The 25,140-nt window shown below is 34.5% G+C and overlaps 1 protein-coding gene across 2 annotated transcripts in view; it reads right to left on the reverse strand.

Annotated features, from left to right (window-relative positions):
* Positions 1-25,140, reverse strand: part of TNKS (tankyrase) — a 201,589-nt gene that overhangs the window by 22,965 nt on the left and 153,484 nt on the right. For both annotated transcript variants that reach the window (XM_012739787.3, XM_012739786.3), the window contains 8 exons: positions 21,746-21,825; positions 17,446-17,591; positions 14,919-15,084; positions 13,238-13,457; positions 12,824-12,933; positions 5,827-6,015; positions 2,541-2,778; positions 1,794-1,876 (listed from right to left, as the gene is read on the reverse strand). In XM_012739787.3, coding sequence (XP_012595241.1) covers positions 1,794-1,876; positions 2,541-2,778; positions 5,827-6,015; positions 12,824-12,933; positions 13,238-13,457; positions 14,919-15,084; positions 17,446-17,591; positions 21,746-21,825 — 1,232 coding nt within the window. The remainder of the gene's footprint in view (positions 1-1,793; positions 1,877-2,540; positions 2,779-5,826; positions 6,016-12,823; positions 12,934-13,237; positions 13,458-14,918; positions 15,085-17,445; positions 17,592-21,745; positions 21,826-25,140) is intronic.

Raw genomic sequence — 25,140 nt, forward strand, 5'->3', positions numbered from 1 at the left:
TAGTAAGAAGGTGAAAATAACTAGAATCAAGTTGTTCTTTTAGTCCAATGTTATATCTACTAACTGTTTTGGATGTTAAGAACATTGAAGATGGAACTACAATAAACAATATAAGAAGTTTATTTAGCTACAAAAATATGAAAAGGCAGAAGAAAATCTTAACTCCCTATTGACTATAAGCCTAGAAAGAAACCAGAATGGGGCAAAGAAGAATTTGGAAACTATGTCATATAAAGAATATTGAAATAATAAATAGGTAGACTTATTCCAAAATACGGGAAGATCTGTAGAGGTGGGTGGTTTAAACATCTCTGTTAAGTTGACCAGGCCTTGAAAAGATATGAAGGACTCTATTATATTGTATTGGGCTCAGTGGTGGCCCTCAAGATGTGTTCAAGTTCTAATTCTCACCGCCTAAATGTTACCATGTTTGGAAAAAAGGTGTTTGCAAATGTAAGAGATCTTGAGATGATGAGATCATCCAGGATTGTATTGGTAGGTCCTAAATTGAACCACAAGTGTCCTTATAAGAGACATACAGAGAAGACAGAGGACAAAGCAATGTACAGATCGAAGCAGAGACCAAAATAGTGTGGCCACGACGAGCCAAGGAAGCTGCTGACCACCAGCACCTAGAAGAGGCACGGAATGGATCCTCCCCTAGAGCCTCTACAGGGAGCACAGCCCTGCCGACATGTTAATTTCAGACTTCTGACCTCCAGAACCGTGAGGGAATGAAATTTCTGCTATGCCACCAAGTTTGCGGTAATCTGTTATGGCAGCCCTATGAAACGTAAACATTGGTGGACTTGAGGTTAGATTTCTAAGCAAAACCGGCTAAGCATAAACATAAACCAAATGGATTATCTATACATTTAGTATACTTTAAATTACAAGCATTCTATTATACCTGCTTCGAACTATAACAAGTTATCTTCCCTGGCTGGAGGACTGACATGGATGTTAAAAAGGTGATTTTCTAAACCTGGGAGAATGACATAATCATCTCTAAACACTTTTCCCATCCTAAGATTCCCTGTATATCAATAATACTCAGTTTAAACTCAAGAACTTATTATCATTTGATATTTAACAATACGGTAATAAAACTATACAATATCAAGTCAAAAACTCATTATCCTGTGTAAAAACAGCACAGCAAACAGAAGGATCCTAATTCATAAATGCCCTAATGATGACTTCATATTTAGCCCTTCAAAGACATTTAAGATGTGTCTGAAAATAGAATGAGTTTATTAGAGTATATGGCCAATTTTTGGTTCAACATTTAACACATTGACTGCCACGTGAGTTGTATTTAACTCAGGCTAGTTTTGACCCTGGGGCCACGTGAATCAAAACCCTGCAGTTGGTTCATGAAAATTTTACTTCTTAATGTTCTCCATGTTCTACCTTTTTAAGTATTACTTTGCTTTCCAAATTAATGGGCAATCACTTTAAGTGTCTAGTCACATCAGTAGTGTGAAATGTGATGAATAAATGACACCACTTTTTGGAAACAAAACAACCAAAGACAATTTTGAAAACATTTCTTTTGAGGTGGTTTCATAGCCTAAGTTCTGACATGCAATAAAATGTATAGAGCCAGACTGCTTATAAAAATAAAACAACAATTAAAGACTCCCATCTGTTAGACAATTTTGGGGAGAGTATAACATACTAGGTTCCCTTGGCTTCTACAGAAATACATAGAAGCAGAAGAGAAAGAGTGGGTGGCTATTAATAACTTAATATTTAATTAAAAAGATTCAAATATATATAAGAAAGTTTACCTGTTCTGTTTCAAAGATATCCCGAAGGTGTTCAAGGCCAAGGCTTTTTAGGAATTGGCTGATATTCATGTCAAGACCCGCAACTAAAACAGAACATACTAAAGTTTCTCAGAAAGAATTTTATGAATCTAAAGGAAGTTTTAGTATCTATTTAAAGCCATGGCTTTCTGACACCCTTGGCTATACAGGTGATTCTACGTGGCATAAAATAATACAGAATACATAAACTTAATTCAGATGCTTCAAGTTATCTCTGAATTAGGTTGACAAGTATTTTATCAGATTTATAATATTTATATTATAATGTAGTTAGCATAACATTATAGATTATAATATAAGAACTTAAGTATAGACTATTATAATTCTAATATAAAATATTTTATACAAGATAATCTAATGATTTTAATGAATCGAAAAATTCAAATATATCAGCTATTTAATTTTCATTTCTTCAATGACCTCTCAGTTGTTTGCTGATATAATTTCAATAATAAGACCCACTCAGTAGTTCATTGAGATACTACAGTTGGAAATAGACATCCTAGAATATAAATAAGAACAATGTAGATGCCAAGGAATCTGGCAGTCTTCTATGAAGAAGTATTTCTTATAAGACGTGTGTATGAAAATTTACAGACAGGATGTCTTTACTAAGTGAGGTGGTGTTCAATAATTACCAGTAGAAAAAAGTGAATCTGTTCCATTATAAAAAGCATAAATAAATAAGCACTGACAGGATATACTCACCTTCTCCTTCCTTCCTTTCTGCACCGGCTGCGCCGTCCCCTGCGTTGGAGGTTCCACCTACTGCCAACTCTGCCAACGGGCCAGTGAGGTTATCTATGCTGCTAGCAGCAGAGAGGCAGGAGGGGGTGGATGCTGGTGAGATCAGAGAGGCACTCACTACAGTGGCCTGAGGTTTAAAACAGGTAGGTAAGGCCTCTGGGGGCATGGCATCTATCAGCAAAGCTCTGATATCGTCAGCCTAAAAATAATAATTAAAAAAAAACATAAAAAAAACTTACCTTTTTAAAATATAGTATTTTTATAACTAAGGATCAAATTCTTTGTAAATATTTTTCTTAATGAAAGCTTCAATATTTCCTATTGATTTTTGATCATTCCTTCCTCTTTCCTTCTCATATCCACAGCCCTAAAGAGTCTCAGTAGTTTCAGTAGATACAAGAGAAACTGTATAATCTTTAAAAATACTTCTTCCATTTAAAGAAAGCACTTTTAGAGTGTTCTCATTCTTCTTTAGAAGAAATTTCCATATTTACTATATTTTGTTTGCTTAAACTACAATAATCTTCAGTTATTTAGTGCACACAATAATTTAATGTACAATTAACATCTAGTGAAATTTTAAAGGGGTGACACTTTAATTTGACTCATTTATTCATGAATTTTACAGTTTGTAAGTATCAGCTGTATTGGTGTTGGAGTATGCAGGAGATAGTCTTCAAAGATAGCCAGCCATCAACTCCTTCCTCCTACCTGCAAGCCACCTCTATTTCCCTCCCATTGAACCTAGTTTTCCCTGTGAGTTGCTTTGACCAATAGAATGCAGAAGTGATATTCTGGGGCTTTTGAGCCAGGCCTTAAGAGAACTGGCAGTGTCTACTTTTACTCTCTCGGAGCCATCACCATGTTGCACAGAAGCTTGGGCTGGAGCTAGACTACTGAGCGATGAGATCCTGCATGCAGAGAGCCCTGCAGGATGAAAGGCCATCTTGGAAGCTCCAGCCTCAGCCGAGTCCCCAGCTAAAGTAGCTGTACAGACAGCAGAACTGCCCAGCTAAGCCTAGTCCACTCCCAGAACTATGAAAAACAATACACTGTTATGTTAAAACACTCACTAGGGTTTGGTACAGCTTGTTATGCAGCAATAGAGAAATGACATGGAAATTGGTACCTGGAAGTAGGGGGCTACTGGACATGTGGCTTTGGCTGGAGGCACGAGGGTGGCAAGGTGACTATTAGTGGAAGGTAGTTAGGCAAGTGCTAGTGAAGGCTGGAGAAAGGGGCACTGATGCTGTGTCGTGGAATGTTTGGTGATGCTCGCACATGAGGAATTATGGAAGGCAGAAAATGAACCTAATAAACTTGGGGATCTGGCTAAGGAGATTTCCAGGAAGAACGCTGACTCTGCTAACTGGACTGGCTTGTTTTGCCTGCCTGATAAAGTATAGGAAGAGAGAACTAAGAAAGCAACTGTTTAGATCTCTTTAAGGAAATACTTTCACCAGGATTTGGTACTTTAGAAAATAAAATTATTCATCATTCCCAGACTCTCCACCAGCAAAATTTCTCAAAGTAAAAAAATGCTTTAGGCCAAAGGTCATATTCGGGGTGCTGAAAATAAAACATGTCCTCAGAGTAAAAATCAACTCATAAGTTATGGATATTATTACCTAAAAGTCTTAAAAAGACCTTTAAAGTGGTGCCTTTGAACTCTCTCAGCTAGATGAAAGCACTTCTGAGAATCTTCGGGCACTGTCCCACAAGCACCTTGACTTGCAATCCAAATTAGAAAGGGACCAATCTTGAGGAGATGTGTAGCTGGGGCTTTTGTCTGATGAAGTGACATACAACTTGATGGGAAACCCAAAAGTTTATAAAGGAGTTACACCAGTTTGGACTAAAAGGGACAGATAGCTCAAAATGAAAAAAGGCTCAGGGACCCCAGATTTCTAGGAGCAGAGAACAGGTTAAGAAAGCCATTTAGCTGTAAATATGGGCTACTTCTTACAGAAAGAGAAGGATGAATCAGAGGGGATAGCCAAGAGCTATGGAAAACTACTCTCTGGGAACAGAATGAGGTCCTAATCAGGGACCATTCCCCGACTCCAGAGTAGATGGCCCTGACCACATGTGCCTGGCTGGATTTCAGAATTGCTATGGCCTAGTGATGGCTATCTGCCTCCTCTTGGGGGGAGGGAGCATGAATACAGTTTGAATGTGGGGAAAATGTAAGTAATTTGTATCCATAGGGAGAAGTACGGTAGATTAAAATAGGCCACAAAGTTTTTGCTTCTCCTTTCAAAGATAGGGTCTATTTCCCTAATCCCTCGAATCTGGCTGAACTGATGACTTGCTATGCACAACAGAATGTGTTGTAGAAAGGAACAGCATCTCAGTTCCAGGCTTAGCCTTAGAGACGAATGGCAGCTTTTGCTTTTTTTCTCTCTGGAGATGCAATCATTCTGTAAAGAAATTCTAGCAAGACTATCTAATGATGACATGGCTTATGGGGACAACACAGATGCCGAGGCCCCATCCCTCTAGCCATCTCGGCCCAGGACCCAGGCAATGAGTGAGGCTATCTTTATGTTTCCGCTCTCACCACCAGCTCTATGCAGCTGTACAAGTGACCCAGGGTGACATCAGCATAAGAACCCTCTAGCCAATGTTTCAGAATCCTAATAACAGATCATTATTACATTAAGTCACTGAGTGTCTTGAAACAGTTTGTTATTCAGCAATAAATAAATGAAACAGAATGTAACTTGGAAAACTATTTCTGGCTTAAAAAATTATAATTTGTGGTTAAGATAATATTTAACCACAAAATTTTAATTCTTGGTATGGAAAGTATTTCTACAGTATATAATTTGCTTTTCCATCTTTGTTAGAATAATATACCACCCAGAGTTAATTTTTCTTTGACTATCTCACAGATAAATTATCATGAACATTACTTGTTCTACAATAACATAAAAGGTACAAGATACTTTACTAAGTGTAATTCTTTGAGGATACGCTTCAGAAATGTGTTTTCTTATGATTCATGTTTTCCCACCAGGCTAAGTAGGGCAAAAAAAATTAAGTTAACTTACCGTTTAGTTTGCCTTAACAGTTTTAAATTATGTTTTCATATAAAAAGCATACAACCTCAAAAATGTACAGAAGGAAATCTTTGTTCTTATTCTAAGCAAAATGAGCACTGCTAAAGGTAAACCTGCTGAGCCCTAGAATGTAATGTCATCTCTGAAAGTGTAGTGAACACTGAGCATTTGAAATAAGGACTTACTGTTGCCAGATCTAGAGGTGTCTGCCCTTCCTGGTTCTTCATAGTTGGATCTGCACCGTGTGCTAGGAGGAGGGCACATAACTGGGTCCTTCCTTTCTGGGCTGCTTCATGAAGAGGTGTAAATGCCCACTTATCTGTTGCATTTACACATGTGTTGTATTTTATCAGTAACGCTGCTATGTCAACATGCTGAAGAAAAACAAAAGGATATACAAAGTTAAGAAAGAGACCATCTAGCATATTAGATGTACTATCATGTACACTTGTTTTTATTTAATGATTCACACTCTATATCTGTATTCTTATCCTTAATAAATAAGTTTCCTCTAAACAAAAAAAGAGCATTTCATCCATCCACCTATACTGTGGATTCTATCTTTTCTTGCCTCCTCCAATTATTCTACAATATTCTTTTACCCTGTAAGTATTTATGCTTTTTTTTTTTAATTCAGCCTTCTAACACATTTAGTTTTATTTTAAACACAAATGTGTAAAGTGAAACTAGTACCTGACCTCATCTTCTGTATTAATGGTCTAATTTATCTGCCAAACTTTTCAAATGAGCATTCTACACAGTTTCTCTTTTTATCTTCACATTTTTCTTCTAACCTATCACAATCTGATCTATTTATTAAAACACTCACTTCAAAGATTCTTAATGTTTTTTCTTATACTTTGAAAAAGTAACATATCAAAATATTTTACAAAAATTATTATAGTCTGTCATGTCCACAATGATTTAGGGGTGAGGAAGTGTTAGCAGCAGACACGCTAATAACCCAGGCATGAGGTGATAAGAACTCCGAACTGTGATGGTAACAGAAGAATGGGCAAGAAGGGCTAAATCTGAGAAATTCTGAAGGAAAAAAAAATTGGGTTTAGAAAGACAAATTCACAACAGAAGAAGAGACAGAAAAGTCAAAGATGACTACTCTTCTTGGGGGGAATCTAGATTAAAAAAACAAAGGTAGAACTATAAACAGAACTGGAATCACAGAAGTTTAAGTAGGTATGAAACTCTAAGCAAGGTAAGGTTCACTTGGGGTAGGTAGCTTCTGAGGGTTCTATAAATGGCTTGACAGAAAAGGCTAGAGTACAATTAAGAGGACATCATTGGTTATTCATTTAACTCTCCTGCCCATTTCCCACCAACCAAACAGCTGCTGAGTACCTATGAAGGTCCTGGCATTGGAGGCATGGACTCTAGGGAGATTACAAAACAGAATACTGGACTAATTGATGTAGCCACTTGATAATGAGCTCCCTAAGAAAAGGAATATAAGAAGATAATTACAAAGGGGATAATGCATTGAAAAACAACATTTTGGAAAAGGAGAATGGAAGAGTCCTCAGAGGGCACAAAAGGAAAAATAAGCACCACAGAATTTTCGGACTATAAAACCCAATGTAGGAGAAGTTCCAAGGAGAAAGGTTTTCTCAACTAATGATAGCTCTACATGGCAAAAGGTTTCAGCTTCTTCCCAAAAGTCCCTATGAAATAAGCTAATTGATTATGTATAAGTAATACTGATGTAACAATTAGGCTTTTAAGAATATTAAAAATAACTTGTATATTTTTATAAACATATTTAGAGATGCTAGGCTGGTTACCACTGAAGTATTCTGAAATCTATATCAATTTCATATTCTGTAATTTTGTGTGATTGGCATATTTGTGTTCCTTATGGATATATTTCCTGGTATAACTTGATCACTTTTGATAATTAATGCACATTATCTGTTGGGAACACATTTCTAATTTATGCTAGTACCAACTACAATAAATTGAGTTTTTTTAAGCGGATGTTTCTGAGAATGGGAAGGTAAAGAAAGAAAGATCCCAAGATGTGATTTAAGGCATGTTACTTCATAACTTCCTTAATATATTATTTTCTCTGCATTTCTGAAGACACTTCAAAAAGAACAGGCACTTTTTCTGAGGTAGTATTAAAGTTTTATATAACACGAATACCTAGTTGTATTTACTAATTTGGGGAAGAGTAATTGTGAAAAACAAAGTGAAGAAAATTTAAAAAGTATAGATCAGTTAACTCCTAACAAGTTTCCACATTTGCTCTGACAACACAAGCCAAAAAACCAAAAACCCAACAACACAATCAGACAATCTGACTCGGGCTTCTGAGAAGAGGTAATGTTTTGTGATCCTTTTGGGATCATTATAAAATTGATTTTATAGTTGAATTTTTTAGACTTTCTAACACAAAAGATGAAAACAGGTACCGTCTGTGGTACTATCAAAATTACTTAAACTCAAACCTAGTAATTTATTTCCCTTAATTCATATCAAATATATATATATATTGAGAAAAGAGAACAATTTTTGTTAAGTTAATCTAAAAGCATGAAATAACTTCAAGCTTCTGTCAGTGAAGTTATAAGCTATTTAAACTATTTCTGATGATTACTTTTATTCTATTCCCATGTTTATTTGCAGAATAATATAATTCAGTAGACTAATTTACATAGGCTTCCAAAATTAGATAGTCCAGGAAAAATTACGTGTTTGTGTATGTGTGTATAAAATGAATTGTGTATCTGGACTATATGATTAAACTTTTTTTATATTGAATTTATAGTTTATGCTTGGAGAAGCCAATTATATGCTTGTTAGATGTGCTGACAAATGTCTAAAAGGGCAATGAACAGGAAAGAGTATATTACTACCCAAGTAGACTAAAAAACACAATTCTTAAGCTGTTTAATTCTTTCAAACAGCTATACCACGAGGCAAAAATAGTAACTGAAATTTAAGGCTGACAAGTGCAATAAACCAGCCATAGCTCAGTTCTATTCAATACAGTATGTAAAAACAAAGTATTGAACTGGAAGGTCTAGAAATAGAACTGAAGTCTGCTGGAATGTTTCCAGGAGAAAGAGCCAATTTAATATAGTTTCATGATACAGCTGGAACACAAAATATTTTATATGACAAATATAACACAAAAAGACTGAGAAGGCTTTAATTTCAAAAAGGTGGGAAGTAAAGGGGAGAATCCTGCTTGGGGTCCAGTTAAAGCCATTTAATTGTTCAGAGGCTTTCTTACAATGATGCCATGAAATGCCCCAAATATTATCCATTTTAGAGAAAATACAAAAGTTGAGAGAGAAAAACTAATCAGCCAATTGATTTATAATAGAAAATTACATGCTTTGTGGTAATAAATATCAATGTTTTACATTTACTTAATAGCAGAAAAATTGTGTAAACATGTATTAAAAAATAATACAAGGCATTATGATATAAAGAACACTAAAGAGAATAAGGCCATGTTACTATTACTATTAGTTCTCATGAAACTTATAACTTTTATTTAAGCTTCTTAATGTTTGTTTTTCCATTTGGAAAAACTGAGGTGGCAAGACCTTTTTATATAGAAAAGGACCAAAGAGACACAGAGAGCAGACTGAACTCTTTAGAGGAAAAATAGTAAATATGCATCAAGGTATAATTACCAATAAATAACTGCATAAGGAAATAACTATGCAATTTCACAGACATCTCATATTATTATTTTTTCCCCAGACTAGTCAATCTGTGCAATTAATACTGATATTGAACTGATCAAATATATAGAGTATTTCTAAGGCTGTGAGATGAAGGAGTGACACGCAGCCCTTACTCTGATTGGCTCCGCACATGAACTGTGGGAAGTGAGTAATTTTATAGTAACAGATTACCTTGTATTTGTTACAGGGCCTTTGATTAAAGAATGCACTTTCCACATGCACAGTCTCATGTAATCATTACAATATCCTGAAAAGAAGGTCTCAGCACTCAACTTTTACTAGTGAGAAAACTGAAGATTAGAAAGAGTGAGGCACTTTCTGAAGACTACTAGGTTATTGAACAGAAGAGTAAAGACTAGATCCCAGATGTTCAGATCTCAAGTTTAGGGTTTTCCATTACACCACAGATGCCTGCAGGAATCTTGCTAGACTGAAACACAAGAGCCATTTTCCTGGCAAGCTGAAAATGGAAGAGTGTATGATATTAGGGAGAAATCTTTTAAGTCAAGATCGCTGGGTAACACTCTACCTCCAACTGCTCTACGAATTGCTTCACGTTTAGTATAGAAGCCACTCTTCCAAATAAAGTGCCACAGGAAGTCTCCTCAAAATGAATATATGTGGCTAGGCCAGTGCAAGCCTCATCAGATTCATGGGATGAATACAATATAGAAAAATATAGACTGGAGTCTGATAATTTCATTAAAATACCCAGCCAAGGCATATGTATAGAATGAATAAAAGGGAACTTTAGAAAGATAGATAGGTTTATGTATCTACAGATAATGAAAACATAGTTGTATCTAGGTTTTAGCTAAGGGAAGATAAAACAATTTTAAATTTTTATATTGTATTAAATATGAACATTAGTCCTCATCTTAAGTCTATTCATTGAGATTAAGAGAAATACTGATTCGCTATGGTTACTGATTGGCTACCTATCATAAGTTTACAAATGGCATTAAATAAAATTATTTTGTAGAGCAGAGGTTCTCAATGGGGAGGATGCCAACTGAGAATCGGCATGTATCATGAGAGATTACTGAGGGGAGTGGGTTGCACATGTGAAAAACATGGCAATAAAAAGAAAAAAAGGTAAAAAACCCACCAAAGTAAAGGCTTTAGTGAATAATGTAAGTACACAGACACTAGCTCACAGATATTAGATTTCTGAATTTACAAGTTTAATAAATGAAGAATTTTTTAGAGTGACTCAAATAATCCACCCAATGAGGTGAAAATACTTGCGATAAACACATTATCTAGTTCTTATCTGCATTCTTCAATATAAGGATGGATTGAACCAGGTTAACCAAAACCTCTATCGAATGCCCTCTATGTAGCCTGAAAAATGTTTTGTTCTACTTTCTCCTCAGTAAGTTCCTTCATTTACAAAAAGCTAAGCAGTAGAGATTTAACAAACAGGATAACATAAAAAGAAATAGTGAAAAAGTGTTCATTATTTTTTCTCACTTGGTGTTAGAAAAGAAGAGCAGGAATTATGGATAATGGTGAAATCAGTTTATGAGGAATGAAACAGTGGACTTCTGGTCGGGAGACTGATCGTATTCTGCCTCTCTTCAGCTAACAGCAAGACAGCTCCGAGTGAACAGGAAGTAAAACAAGGCTGACCTGAACACTACATTACTCTTCAGCCGCAAAAGAGAACCACAGTACATTTTATTCCCCTCACACTGGTCATTAAATGATACACAGGTAGAATAAGTAACATCTCAACATTTTTCTTATCAGAAGAATGGGGATCTAAAAGTAAAATACTTACTTTACAAATTAAACTTTATCCTCTGTGACAGCTATGAAGACTGATGTGATAGAGCTTCCCTACATCCAATGTATGGGATCTACTGTAGTCTACACAGTTGACAGCATGACAATCTTTATTAGATCAGGTCATTACTATAAGTGCTACCACCTATCCTTATAAATCAGTAGGTTTACAGAGAGGATAAAAGACTCTAATTTAAGTTCTACTGATCCCATCAGCTTTATATACTCTTAACTGAAGCTTAGCAAACGGATTAGTAGAATACAATACGGAGAGAAGGATCATGCCAAGAAGTGCCAAAAATTAGCCTCCAACTGATATACCTGTATAGTTATAACTTAAGGGTAAAAGGATTATACATAAATGTATACACATTATGTTAGCTGTAAATATTAAGCATGCCAGATCTTTGGTAGAACTATTTGTTGTTTGGTGAAGCTGAGAATCCTATGTGAAGAAAGATTAAAAAATTCTAACAATTTTAGTAAAAGACTAATCATCTTTGGAAAGATAATTTAAACACTATAGTTTTAAGAGAATTTTAGTACTAATAACATTTATTAAATATATTTTCAATTAATTTATATTATACTTGGAAGTATAATTTTCTTAGCTGTTTGTCCAACTCAAAACGAATTATTTGCTTTCTTCAAAATATTCCCACTCAGATTTGTCATCTCCCTGAAACACTGGTCTTTGCAGAATGGATCTGAGAAGATGAGGACAGTCTCATCAAGAAAGGCAGGAGAGGAGACAGCAGGGAGAAAGAATATGGAGCTCGAGGTGTTTAGTTCAATTTCTATTTATAGTTTGTCAGCCTTTTGCAAATCTAGAAACCATCCTCATTAATAGCAGCTCCAACTGTGAGAACACCTGGTAGGTGCAATCTGGCATCTGTGAGTTTTTACAGTCAAGTAGGGATCACGTGGCTGAAGAGACAACCACGAGAGCATCCGTCTTTCTTCTACTGCAGTGATTCATCACGCCTGAGTGGGCCTTAGCTACTTCCTGTCTGTCAGTCAGTTCCAACAAGCTGTAAGGCACTGCAACACATTCCTCTTCCAACTGATGATTACAGTTACAGTGCTTGAAAGGATGAGCCTGGACTTTCAGTGTAGGGTTTTAGCTAGTAATTTGGACTCTCTGAAATCATATATACCAGTTCCTCAACTGCTTACTTGAATATATATATATATATTTATATATATATAAATATATAATTTTTTTTTTGGAGATGTGATCTTGCTATGTTGCCCAGCCTGGCCTTGAACTCCTGAGCTCAAGTGATCTTCCCACCTTTGCCTCCCAAGTAGTTGGGACTACAGGTGTGCACCACTGTGCCCAGCGACTTAAACATTTTTAAAATGCTGATGATAAAATAAGCCATTATAATTTCCATGTTCATATAGGAGCATCCTGGCTTTTATAGTTTCTAAAATCTACTTGAGAGTTAAGAAATATCACTGTGCTAGATAATGTGGACAGACCAAAAAGCTATAAGAAGCATGGCCATTGGCCAAAAGATAGATAACCTTAACTGGAAGGCAAGAAAAAGCTCTGAACAGAAGATTAAAATTGTGCTAAATTATGCTATTGGTTAGCTATCTACTTACTCAATGCATAGTACGTATTTAATGAAGTAGTAAATGTCAGAGAAGTCTTCTAGAACTTTAGCATGCTCACCCCATAAGATGCTGCATTATGAAGAGGAATTAAACCACCCTTGTCCTGGGCATTAACATCTGCTCCATGCTCTAGAAGGTATTCAGCTACTTCCAGATTATTGTAGCCTGCTATTAGAGTTAAAAAAAAAAAAAAAAGGGCAAACACGTCAGTTTAAAAGAAAAAAAATACATATATGTATAGAAATAATAAGGACCAGAAAATGTTATGGTTTTAATACTCTTTGTTTCAAAAGCCAATGCTATTACTGCATAATTGAGAGCCCTTACAATAAGAAATTATACACAAGTATGTCAATCAAAAGCATTTTATGAAGTAGTCTCCTTTATGCTTAACATTGGTTTCATCTTTTGGTAAACCATATTAGGTATCCAAGACAAAAAAAGGAGACTTGGTAGCACCAGTGATCCTTACCTGCCAGATGCAGAGGGGTTGAATTTCGGCCCTGGGTATCTCTGCAGTTGATATTCTCTGGGGTACAGAGCTTCTGCACCCTGGCCAGGCAGCCCTTTTTGGCAGCATCCAACAAGGCAGCATCCCCTCTCAGTAAGTCCTGAATATCTGTGTCTCCTTCTTTTACCAAATCGAGAGGTGTGTTTCCATCTCTGTTCTTTTTAGTTGGATCTGCTCCATGCTACAAAGAAGAAAAACCAAATGGGGCTTGTATTTTCTGTAGCATCTTTCTGTAGGGAGGGATGGAGGTATGTATGTATGCATTTACTTAATTATTTAATTTACTCTACCTTCTTTCATCCAAGGAAAGGAATCTATTCTATATGCATTTTGAAAAAGAGGCAATATCTTAATTCTCTACTTAGCAATATATTGGATCAGCTTTCTAACTACTACTCCATCAAAGCCTCAGGATCAGTGGTGCTGAAGTAGGGAGTGTTAAGCATCTTTTACTTGTCATATAATGTACTATTTCCCAGACTCTCAGTTGTCTTTGGAAAACTTGTCCATTTAAGAATGGCCTGGATGTTTATTGTAACCAGACTTCAATTACACAAAGATACTCACGGGTATTACGAAAAAGAAGAGAGAGGAGGAAGACATACATGTGAAAAATGTACTTAATTCCAAATCCCATCAGTAAGAAAAAAGTTTGGTAATATTTTTTATATTTTCATAATAAGTCTTAACACCTATCATAAAAATTATGTGCAAATGTATTAAAAATTACATTGATTTTAAAAGTTTTATCACTTAATATGTAGGAAATAAAGTAAAGAAAAGTAAAGAATTTTTATTATGGGCCTAATACAGACTGCTGCTGGCCCACTGTGGAAATTAAGAATAAGCCAAGCTAGACAATGGATTCACAATGATCTGGAAGTTATTTCTTACCAACCAGTAATAATAAAAATGAGCACCAAATATGCTGTTTTCTCAACTCCTAAGAATATATTTGATACTACAAAATATATGACGGGAGAATAACTTCATTTATATCTAATGAGAACTTTTTTTCTGTAGTTAAAAACAAAAGAGAAAACCGTGCATTTGTGCGTGCGTGCACATATCTGGTCATCTTTAATATACTTTAAAAGGAGCATAAAGTTATTGTTAGTTTCATATAACTACTAGTTTTTATTTCACATATATCCCCAAAATCTGTATGAACAACTTTGCTTAGAGATTACCTTATATTTAAAATATGATATTAAAATAAGTTCTTATAAGATACAATGTTTAAATAATGTTTAATAATGGAGAATGAGTTAGCTAATAATAAAATAGCCAGTAAAAGGAAAAAAATAAACTTGATAGAAAAACTTATTTCTCCTTGCACATTTTTTTCCTGATATTTGTAAGTATAAGCAATGCAAACTATTTCGACTCTTTCCAAAACCTATTTTGATGAATTCTGATGAAGGGAATTTAATCAAATCAGTTCAGAACTTCACTTGAGGCACTAATCAAAGCAATGTAAGTATCATGATATCACACAGACAGTCTTCTGTAAAATAGAAAGTGGAAGCCGTTTCTATAGCACTTATTATTCTTAATAGGATAAAACACTCTGATTTAATTTCGAGTAATAACCAGATATAAATACAATTACTTTATTTTTATAACTTTTTAAACTACATACTTTTAAAAGGAGCTTGCAGATTTCATATTTTCCTTTAGCTGCTGCTTCATGTAGAGGGGTAAATTTCCACAAGTCCGCCACATTGACAGAAGCTCCGTGCCTTACTAAAAGCTCAGCTACCTCATAGTGTCCATATGAACAGGCATTATGAAGGGGCACCAAGCCGCTAAATGAAAGAAAATTATTTTAAAGTCATAAACAGATCTTTGTGTTAAAATGGTTCTTATAATAAAAATGGTATTCTTCTACAGCACTGATTATACTGAACACCGCTCAAAGAGAAATAATTCTCCTCTGTTCTTTAAGATATAGTCGTCCATTTCTTAACCATTTATAAATAAGGATTAATAATTTCAAAATTGTCACAAGGACTTTTTATATTTTTGGGGGGATGGATATATGTGTTATAGTAATCATTATCCTTAAAATATACAGAGAGAGATATACCCACAGAATAAGGTTCTATTGCCATACTTTTAATTCAGATTTTCACCCTACCAATATAAATAGCAACACTACAAAGAGATTTCAGGAATAAGTAATCAATAATCTAGCTTTATCATCTCTCAGATTTTCTTGAAGTTTTACTAATGAAAATTATATGCTTACTTATAAAACATATAATACAATTCAACTTACTTATTTTAGGCAAGTTCAACCTTTTGTTATTATTTTTTAAATCATAATGATTCAGTGGTGGTTTCTGTGCATAGGTTTAAATAGGGAGGTGCCATGCAATGAAAACACACAATCCAAGTGATTCAGAAACGTATTCACTAAGAAAAATGATGACATCTATTATAAATTCTGGTCATATAAGAAATGATCAAACTATTCTGCGATGACTCTAAGTTTTGATTAGTAGGGCAACTGGAAATTGGAAAAGGACAAAAAGATTCTCCCATAAAAAAGGATGCATCAAAAGAATAAGCTGCACTTAAGCCAAAAACAAAGTATCAATTGCCTTTTTATTTAGAGAGAACAATGCCTTTGTTTTGTTTTATGATGAAATATGCTAAGTGCTAAAATGGGTAATAGAAACAAATGTTGACTGCTCTCCAATGCTTTATAGCACTTTGAAGGAGCTAGTAATATTGTTACTGAATAATCATGTCTGATGTGTCCCTTTAAAAAGATAAATAAATACATTATGGTTAAGTGAAGCCTAAATTGTTTAGTTTCATTCTGCTATGTAATTGCACAGAAAAGTGCTGGCTTTTTTTGAGATGGTAAGAAATTAACTCAGAATATGGAAACTCATTTCAGTTAAAATTTCCTAAGTAGCTTTCATGGCTGTTTAAGCTTTTTCTAGATAATTTCAAATAATCTAGCAAACTAATATAAAATAAAGAATATCTAGGCCGGGTGTGGTGGTTCACGCCTGTAATCCTAGCACTCTGGGAGGCCGAGGTGGGGGGATTGCTCGAGGTCAGGAGTTCGAAACCACCCTGAGCAGGAGTGAGACCACGTCTCTACTATAAATAGAAAGAAATTAATTGTCCAACTAATATATATAGAAAAAATTAGCCGGGCATGGTGGTGCATGCCTGTAGTCCCAGCTGCTTGGGAGGCTGAGACAGAAGGATTGCTTGAGCCCAGGAATTTGAGGTCACTGTGAGCTAGACTGATGCTACGGCACTCACTCTAGCCTAGGCAACAAAGTGAGACTCTGTCTCAAAAAAAAAAAAAAAAAAAAAAAAAAAAAAGAATATCTGAATTGGTAAAAATAAAATTATATGTCTATTAATACCAATGACTTCTCACATTTCTAAGTAGCTTCCATGGCTGTTTAAGCTTTTTCTAGATAAATTCAAATAATCAAGCAAACTAATATAAAATATAGAATATCTGAATTGGTAAAAATAAAATTATATGTCTATTAATACTAATGACTTTGGGATGGGTGGCATCTTTTTGGATGAGATTATATTAAATACATTTTTAATAGTAAAAAACTGGTGATAATAAATTATAAACTATAAAACTGTAAAACATTCTTATAATAGTATAGATAGGAATTAAAAGAATGAGATAAACTATTAAGTACTGATATAGAAAGACATTCAAAAGAAATACTACTGGGTGAAAATAAATAAAGCACAAAGCAGACTGTATAGAACGGAACCATCATTTGTGTTAAAAACCACCAAGCAGGGGTGGGGAAACTGTGGCCTTCTAGGTCCTTAAGTGCGGCCTTTTGACTGAATCCAAACTTTACAGAACAAATCTTTTTATTAAAAGGGGTGCAGAAGAGAAAGATGAATCTGTTCTTGCCTCCTTTGGTGCTTAAAAGAGAACAATTTTGAAATCAGAAAGCTGCAGGTTCCCTACTCCTGCTTGGGCTAACAGGGAATTTTCACTTTCTATACTGTACATTTCTATAATGCTTTAATTTATCTTTTAAACAAAAGACATGCATTACTTTTTTAATAGGGGGAAAAAATCTAAGACTTCAAAAATATTTAATTTTTTTTTTTTTTTAAGTATGAAGAGAATGAATCGCAAACAGCTAGATTCCAACACATACCCTTTGTCTTTGGCATGGACATCGGCACCGTGGTGTAGAAGGTACTCCACGACAGACACACGATTGTAGCCCGCCGCGAAGTGTAAGGGTGTAGAATGCCGGCCCTCTAAATCTCTGCAATTCACATTTTGAGGGCTGCAAAGTTGCTTTTATGGTGCACACACAGAGACAAACACAAAGAGAACATTAATATTTATTCAGAGATTTTGCTCTAAAATGCAGCATCTTGGATAACTTGTAATTTTCTAATGCATATTTATCACCGAAGATTAGATGTAATACTAATGATGTTTAAAATCAGCACTATGCTTAGCTTTGTAGTGATTACAAATACTTACTATGAACACAGTAATTTAATCTTTTTTGACATTTCCTGGCCACAATCTTAATCAAATAGTCAAACCCACAATGAAGCCAAAGATGCCTTGTTATTTCATCTTTATGAGTCTTTTCTCCCCTGAGACTATCACAGCATATCTGCTGGTACAGCACACTCTTAGCCATTCTTTGCTCAAATACGACCATCCCCAGTTGACCAGAGAACTAAAGAGTTCTTGTCTTCTCTAACGTACATCAAAGCAAGCAAAAAGGCTCTGGAAAAATTAATTTTCTGCTTGGGCCACTCACTTGGCCCTTTGATCCATTATAGCAAAACCAACAGTGCTTTACTTGATTTTGGGGGAGTTAACTGATTTTAATCATACTCTAGTTTTTGGCCTTTACTTCCATCTCCTTCAGAGATGTCCTCCAAATTTCTTCCCTGTCTCCTTTTCTCTCTCTGAATGCTACCATTTCAGCACAGTCTAAATTATAAGCTAAATTATGTTTGTTTACAAAGCAGTAGGAAACGAAAGAAGGCATGAAAGGCTGCATCACTGGTGGTGATATATATCATTAATATATAATAATATTTAAATAATAATTTATAGTTTATAAATAGCATCATATTCTTCCAGTGAGGGAATTATATATATCGATGAATATATATTATTTATTATATATATGAACATATGTATTATCTATATGGAGATATATGTATCTCTATTTTATAGATAAATAAAGCAAGGCTCAGAGAGCTTAAGTGACTTATCCTTTTCAAATAGTTGATAAGGGGTAAAATAAAGACTCAAACCCTCTTTTACTGATTTTAAATTTCTTGATCTTTGTGCTACATCATACATCGTTGATCACTCTCTTAATGATCTAACTTCAGGGAAATAATAAGAAGAAAAGTAATGAAACTTAGAAAAGGCAAATATCCCTGGTGGTCTAGTGGCTAAGATAAAAAAAAAAAAATAGAAAAGGGATCACATAGGTACTACAGTAATAGGGTATTGGGCAGGTGGGAGGGGGGCGGGTATATACATATATAATGAGTGAGATGTGCACCATCTGGGGGATGGTCATGCTGGGGACTCAGACTTGTGGGGGGAGGGGAGGAAATGGGCATTTATTGAAACCTTAAAATCTGTACCCCCATAATATGCTGAAATAAAAAAAGAAAAGAGAAAAGGGAAATGAAGCAGAGAAAATAGTGGTATTCTCTAGGTTAAAAGGTATGATGACAGGGGCTTTCTAGGCATTTATTTGCTAGTCTTATTGTGGCTCTTGCCACTATAATGAGCTATTATTATATAAAAACTAAGAACCTGAAAAGATCTCTATTTCTACTAATATACTGAGCAGGGGTGCTATGGTTTGAATGTTTGTGCCCTTCCAAAATTCATGTTGAAACTTAATCCCTATTGCAATATTACTAAGAGGCGGGGCCTTTAGAAGGCAATTGGGTCAGGAAGGCTCCTTCTGGGTGAAGGAGATTAAATTCCTTATAAAAGAAGCTTCGCACAGCGTTTGGCCTTTTTTGCCCTCTGCCTTCTGCCATGTGAGGCTGCAGCATTTGTTCCCTCCAGCAGACATAGCAACAAGGAACCATTTTGGAAGCGGAAAGACTGGACCCCCACCAGACACCAAACCTGCCAGTACCTGCATCTTGGACTTCCCAGCCTTTAGAGCTGTGAGAAATAAATTTCTATTCTTTATAAATAACCAAGTCTATGGTATTTTGTTATAGCAGCACAAATGGACTAAGACAAAGAACTTTCACACTGGTAGGATAAATACAAGGGCTTTCCAGGTGGTACAATTTTTACACAACAGGCAGAAGTATGTGCAGTAAGGGAGAACTCACAATATCATCAACTCTATCGGGAAGAGCACCAGGCTCTAAGACCTAAAAAGCCACTGTCATATGGCCAGGTCAAATTTCTTTCATGACAAGTGAATCTGTGGCTATATTAATACATAAGTAACAGAATTGATCAATAAAATTTTTTAAAAAATAAATTAATAAGTAAACAAAAAAGAAAAGCTACAAAAATTGGTAGTTAACACCTATGGAGTCTTACATAATTGAAGCTGCTTCCTGATGCTGTTTTTCGCCCTGGTTCTTACATTCTAAATTAACTTTATTATTTTTGCAGGGAATATTGGCAAAATAGGAATGAGGTACAGAATTAAATAACTCGTTTTGCAAGCCTACAAAACTAGAAGCCCAACCTGCTTATTATATATTTGCTTTTTCAATATATGGAAGTTCTTTACTATTTATTCTATTTTACTTCCTTTTTGAATGCCAAAGCAACTTTATATCCTTGCTACCTACTTTTCATATTTTCAAATATATTACTTGGCAAACAGCCTTTTCGTCTAATATCTGACTTCTAATACTTACTTTCTTTTTTTTAGAGATAGGGGGGGGCGGTCTCACTCTTGCCCAGGCTGGTCTCAAACTGAGCTCAAGTGATCCTCCCACCGCAGCCTCCCAGAGTGCTAGGATTACAGGCATGAGCCACTGCATTCAGCTTGACTTCTAATACTTTCTAAAGGCTCTTGAGAAGAAATTTACTGGACCTAATTCTCACTTAATTTGTGCTGCTTTGTTTTCTTTTGCCACTGTCATTCCATTGATAAAAATAAATTTGGCCTTCATTGTGAATGGGTTGTTTAGAAAAGCTGAAAGCTTTAGTATATGTTTACCTATTACACATAAAACACATGGGAATTAAAAATGGTATATTTTTAAAATAAACTATATATTAAAGTAATTATAATGAGCACATGTAGCAATTCTAGTGCTGAGATGATCATGCTGTGAAAGACAACTTAATCACTTTTATATTTAAGAATTTTCTTTTATTAGGATACATTTCAAATGAGAAAGTATTTCTAAGGAAAAATATTATATAGTTTTAGATCTAAGAGAATTTAAAAATTTCTCCTCAGAGGTTATTACAACTAAAATTTACTATTTTTCTTTAAATAACTTAGATGCTGTTGTAAGTTGGAAGAAGTCCCACATATTAAAATAAAAATAAAATTTCTAGGCAACAGAGCTTAGGAACTATTTATTTATTGTCATTTTCAACCAGTATATGTTATCAAGAATAGTAAAACTGGTTTGCTAAAAATCACAAAGACAAAGTTTGCTTAATAAGAGGTGACAAAGTTTTGTTTGTAAAAAGTCGTATGACTGTTAATACCAATTTGCAATTAGCTTTTCTTTAAAAATAAATAAAAAGATGTAAAAACAAAGTCAGGTATGTTGGTGGTACATGCCCACAGTCCCAGGTACTCAGGAGACTTGAGATGGACAGATTGCTTGGGCCAAACCTGGGCAATATATTGAGACCACATCTCTTAAAAAAAAAAAAAAAAAAGGAAAGAAAGAAAAGAAATATTATTAACTGCATCTCTAAATGAATGGGAAGTGTGTGGGTTTTTAAAAAAAGAATATTTAATATCAGAATATGATTTTATATTTGAAAAAAATTAAATCTATAACCATTGTTTCTATATTACAATTAAAGACTGATAAAATTTTCTTGGCAAGTAGAGTTACATAAAAAGGAAAATCCATCTTCTGCATAATTCTGAGTAATTACAGTGGTTGAGGGATCATATGAATGCTTTCCTAGAATGAACATTTGAATCTCTGGGAAAAGATTAAAAAACATCATTTCAAATATGATCCTACTAATACCTGGGCTTGAGCTAGTTTACGTATTTATAAATATGGCTCAAAATGGTAACACTTCAATTATTATAAGTGGAATTGACTAAAAAGCATATGTGTGTGTGTATATATATATATTAATATTTACTATGAAGAATTTCTCCTGTCTACGAGTCTTCTCTGCCCATCTTTTGTTGGGATTTGAGTAGTCATTCTTAGAAGCTTAAAAAAAGAATTGATTAGCCAAGGTCAACAGCGCCACCAAAGAAGATAAAAGCACTGACTTACCTTCACAGTTTCCAAGTCTCCAGCTTTAGATGCCTCTAAGAGTCGATAGTCAACATCAGAAGTACGTATAGGTGTACTCTCTGCATAAAAAAAGGAAAGGTTCTTATTAGTTCTTGAATAATCCCAGAGTAGTTAAGGAGGAAAAATTATTTGGTAAGTGGAAAGAGATTAAGGGGTCAAAAATTTCTGAGATCTAATATAGAGATCTGAGATCTAATAAGGCTTTCCCTAGTCTTTTTCAGATAAGAAAAAAGTGTTTTCTTATTTAAATCTATATCCATCTCATCCTAAACCAAATTTAAATTCTAGTACACACAAATCCTTTTCCATTCCTATTACTCTACCCCTCAAATTTGCTGGTCACAAATTTGACAAAGGTAAGTGAGAAAACCTAGGACTAAGAGATCAACAACATTTTTATGACACATTGGTTTTACAAAGTGTTGTAGCAAACCTTTGCCATAAATTTGTTTGTTTTTTTCTTTACTGGTAATCCCTTTATCTTCTAATGCCATAGATTGGTTATATAAGCCTAGGGAAGCCACTTGACTTTCAGTACTCAAGGTTTAATTTTTCTTTTTAGTCTTAATGACCTCAATATAAAAAAGTACTACTATTCCTGAAATCAAAATGATCTTAGAAAGTACAATCAGTGAACAAAAAAGGCCTACCAAAAAACAGACATTTGTCTAATTCACATGTATTGAATGGCTTCAGGGAAATTTTATTTAAGATGTCTGTATAATTGGAAGGTGTGATACCAATGCTAAATAGAATATAATTAAATAAGACTATTAAATTTAGAGGCTAACAAATGAGGTATTTTGATTAATCCACTACAACTAAACCAAATATTCATTTCATGTTGGCCCAAGTAAGATAGGTTTATAAAGAAAACAATTTCTAATATTATCAACCAAAGTATGCTTATGGACATTAAGTGTGGCTCTTAAAATGGGCACATACACAGAACACAAAAGGAGTCCTAAATTTTAGACTGTAACTCTATTATCTGTAACTTTGGACAAATTATGTAATAGCTTAGTTTTTGCACTTATAAAGTGAGAGAAGTCTCTTTCAGATTTAAGATTGTAGGAAGAAGAAGTAATGGTATGAAAAGGTTTTAGATTTCAGAATACTTTAGTTCTTCTAGTCTAAAGTGTTTTGTTCAGGAGAGTGGCTTTTACAGAATAAATTATGAGAATTCTTCAATGGAAGGTAAACTATTTGATCATAATAATACTTAGCACATAAAGGGTAACACTTTATTTATCATATAATTTTAAATATTTGTATTAGCGTTCCATATCAATAAAGAATATGAAGGATTAAACTAAAAAGTTGTGGCATGTTCTTAATTAAGCATTTAATTACCTATATAATGTCTTATTTTAAAAATCAATTTTGAAAGCAAAATTTTCAAAATAATTGAAGAAAAATATTGCATTTGTGATTCAGTATTTAATTTTATCTTTTACCAAAACTCAGATATTCCAATTGCATTCATTTGGAAGACAATGTAAAAGCAGATGGATCTAATATGCTTGATTTATTCAATCTTTTTTCTCCATTTTAATTATCTCTAAAAATTATGCACAGTATTATTAGAAATTCTGATGTAATACCTATATGTTTGCCTGATTTATGGTTAGACTTATAGAAACTAACTTAAAATTCAGTACTAAGTCATTCTCAGTAAAAATGCATATCAGAAAAACTTAGGAATGTTTTCATAAAAATCACAACATTTAGAAATTATTAGAGTCTACTGAGAAGGCAGAATAGGTAAGGAGTAATATCTTCTTTAAGCAAATCATGAAGTAAAAGTCATGTTTCCAATATTTCAAACTTAAAATCCTGTAATAGGAAATTTCATTCCTTCCTGTAGATCTTATTCATTTTGATAGTGAAGAGACCCTAGATAGATGATCACCTTAAAATGGCAAAGGAAAACCTAAGACTGAAGTAGAATGACCACCCTCTAAGAATAAACTAAAGCATGAGAAAAATATCAGTCCTGAATAGTTTTCACCATATTGTACAATTAGTTTTATGAGGCTGTTTAGCTTTGATAAAGCTTTAACAACATGCAAATATAAACTCTATGCCTTGGAAGGTTCCCTGTTTCAGCATATAGCAGTGATTCTCAACTGGGCTGTACTTCTTGGGGACCCTTTAGAAATTTGTGGGGTCCATTTTTTTTCTTCTAGTATAGCCATGCCCAAGCTGTTCCATCAATAATTACAAGTTACTGTCATTTTCCCTTTTGGGTATTTTATACAGATTTTGGGAAAGTAACTGCATATAATAGTTAGGTCATATTATCTATGAATTTCATTTCTGGAGAGTAAAGGGGATGTCATAAAATAGTTATTATAAAAAGCGGGCACTGTGCCTGAGAGAGTTAGACACTACTGGGTTATGGGTAGAAAAAAGTAAGCAGGACTTCTGACTCCTAGTCTGTGGCAATCTCCATTTTATTCTTCCAGTTTGTTATGTTACTCTACAGCAGATGTAATCTACACATAAAATTAAAAGGTTTGTCTTAAAAGAGTCTCTAGGCAGCTAAAAACCTTTCAATAGAGAAGCTAACAAAAAAGCCACCTATACGGTGGCTTTAGGAACAAAGCCATTGGAGAAACTAAATTGAAGAATTCTACCTAAAAACTGAATCTTACCCACTAGAAGTTAACCTCTAGAAACATTAATGATCCATTAAGTTTTCACCATTAAAAGAATGTTGAATCATGCATCTTTACTTGTTCTTCCTTTGCTCTCCACAGTTATAAATTTGTTTCCCTCTTGCACATGAAGAATATTTCCAGTGGGTTTTTGTGACATACTTTTCAGCAATGCTCATCTGTGAACCCCCCTCCCTTAATTCCTTCTTTAAGTTGTTGATACGAGGGAACTGAAGAACAACACATAGGAGCTTGAGAGTGGCATTATCTTCTCATCTTAATTCCTAGAGATTCTGTATTGGGAATCCTGGAACAAACTATAATAGGAAAATCAAAACTACATGGTCTATCTCATTTTCATTCAGTTCGAACAAATAAAATCTTTCTAGGACATGGTTTCTCTCACTTAACCCAGTCTTTATCTCCACCTGCTGTTTTCTTCTTTCTTTTTCTTTTCTTTTTTGGTGCTGGGAAGCAGAGGCCCGGCCAGAAGCCAGGCATGCATCCTTCCTCTAACTGCTGTTTTCTTGATCACCTTGCAGTAGGGGCTCTCATAGCCAACTCAACTCCTGATCCTAGAGGCAGCATCCGTTTTCTATTGGAACTTCAGTTCTATCCTTGAATCCTGACTAGAGGTTTCTTGCCCTCGGTTCTCAGAATTCTCCTGGCCTTTTTCCTTGATCCACTTGTCAATTTTCTCAGTCTACTCCTGGT

Source organism: Microcebus murinus, chromosome 24 (assembly GCF_040939455.1).
Source record: "Microcebus murinus isolate Inina chromosome 24, M.murinus_Inina_mat1.0, whole genome shotgun sequence".
Classification (NCBI taxonomy): Eukaryota; Metazoa; Chordata; class Mammalia; order Primates; family Cheirogaleidae; genus Microcebus; species Microcebus murinus.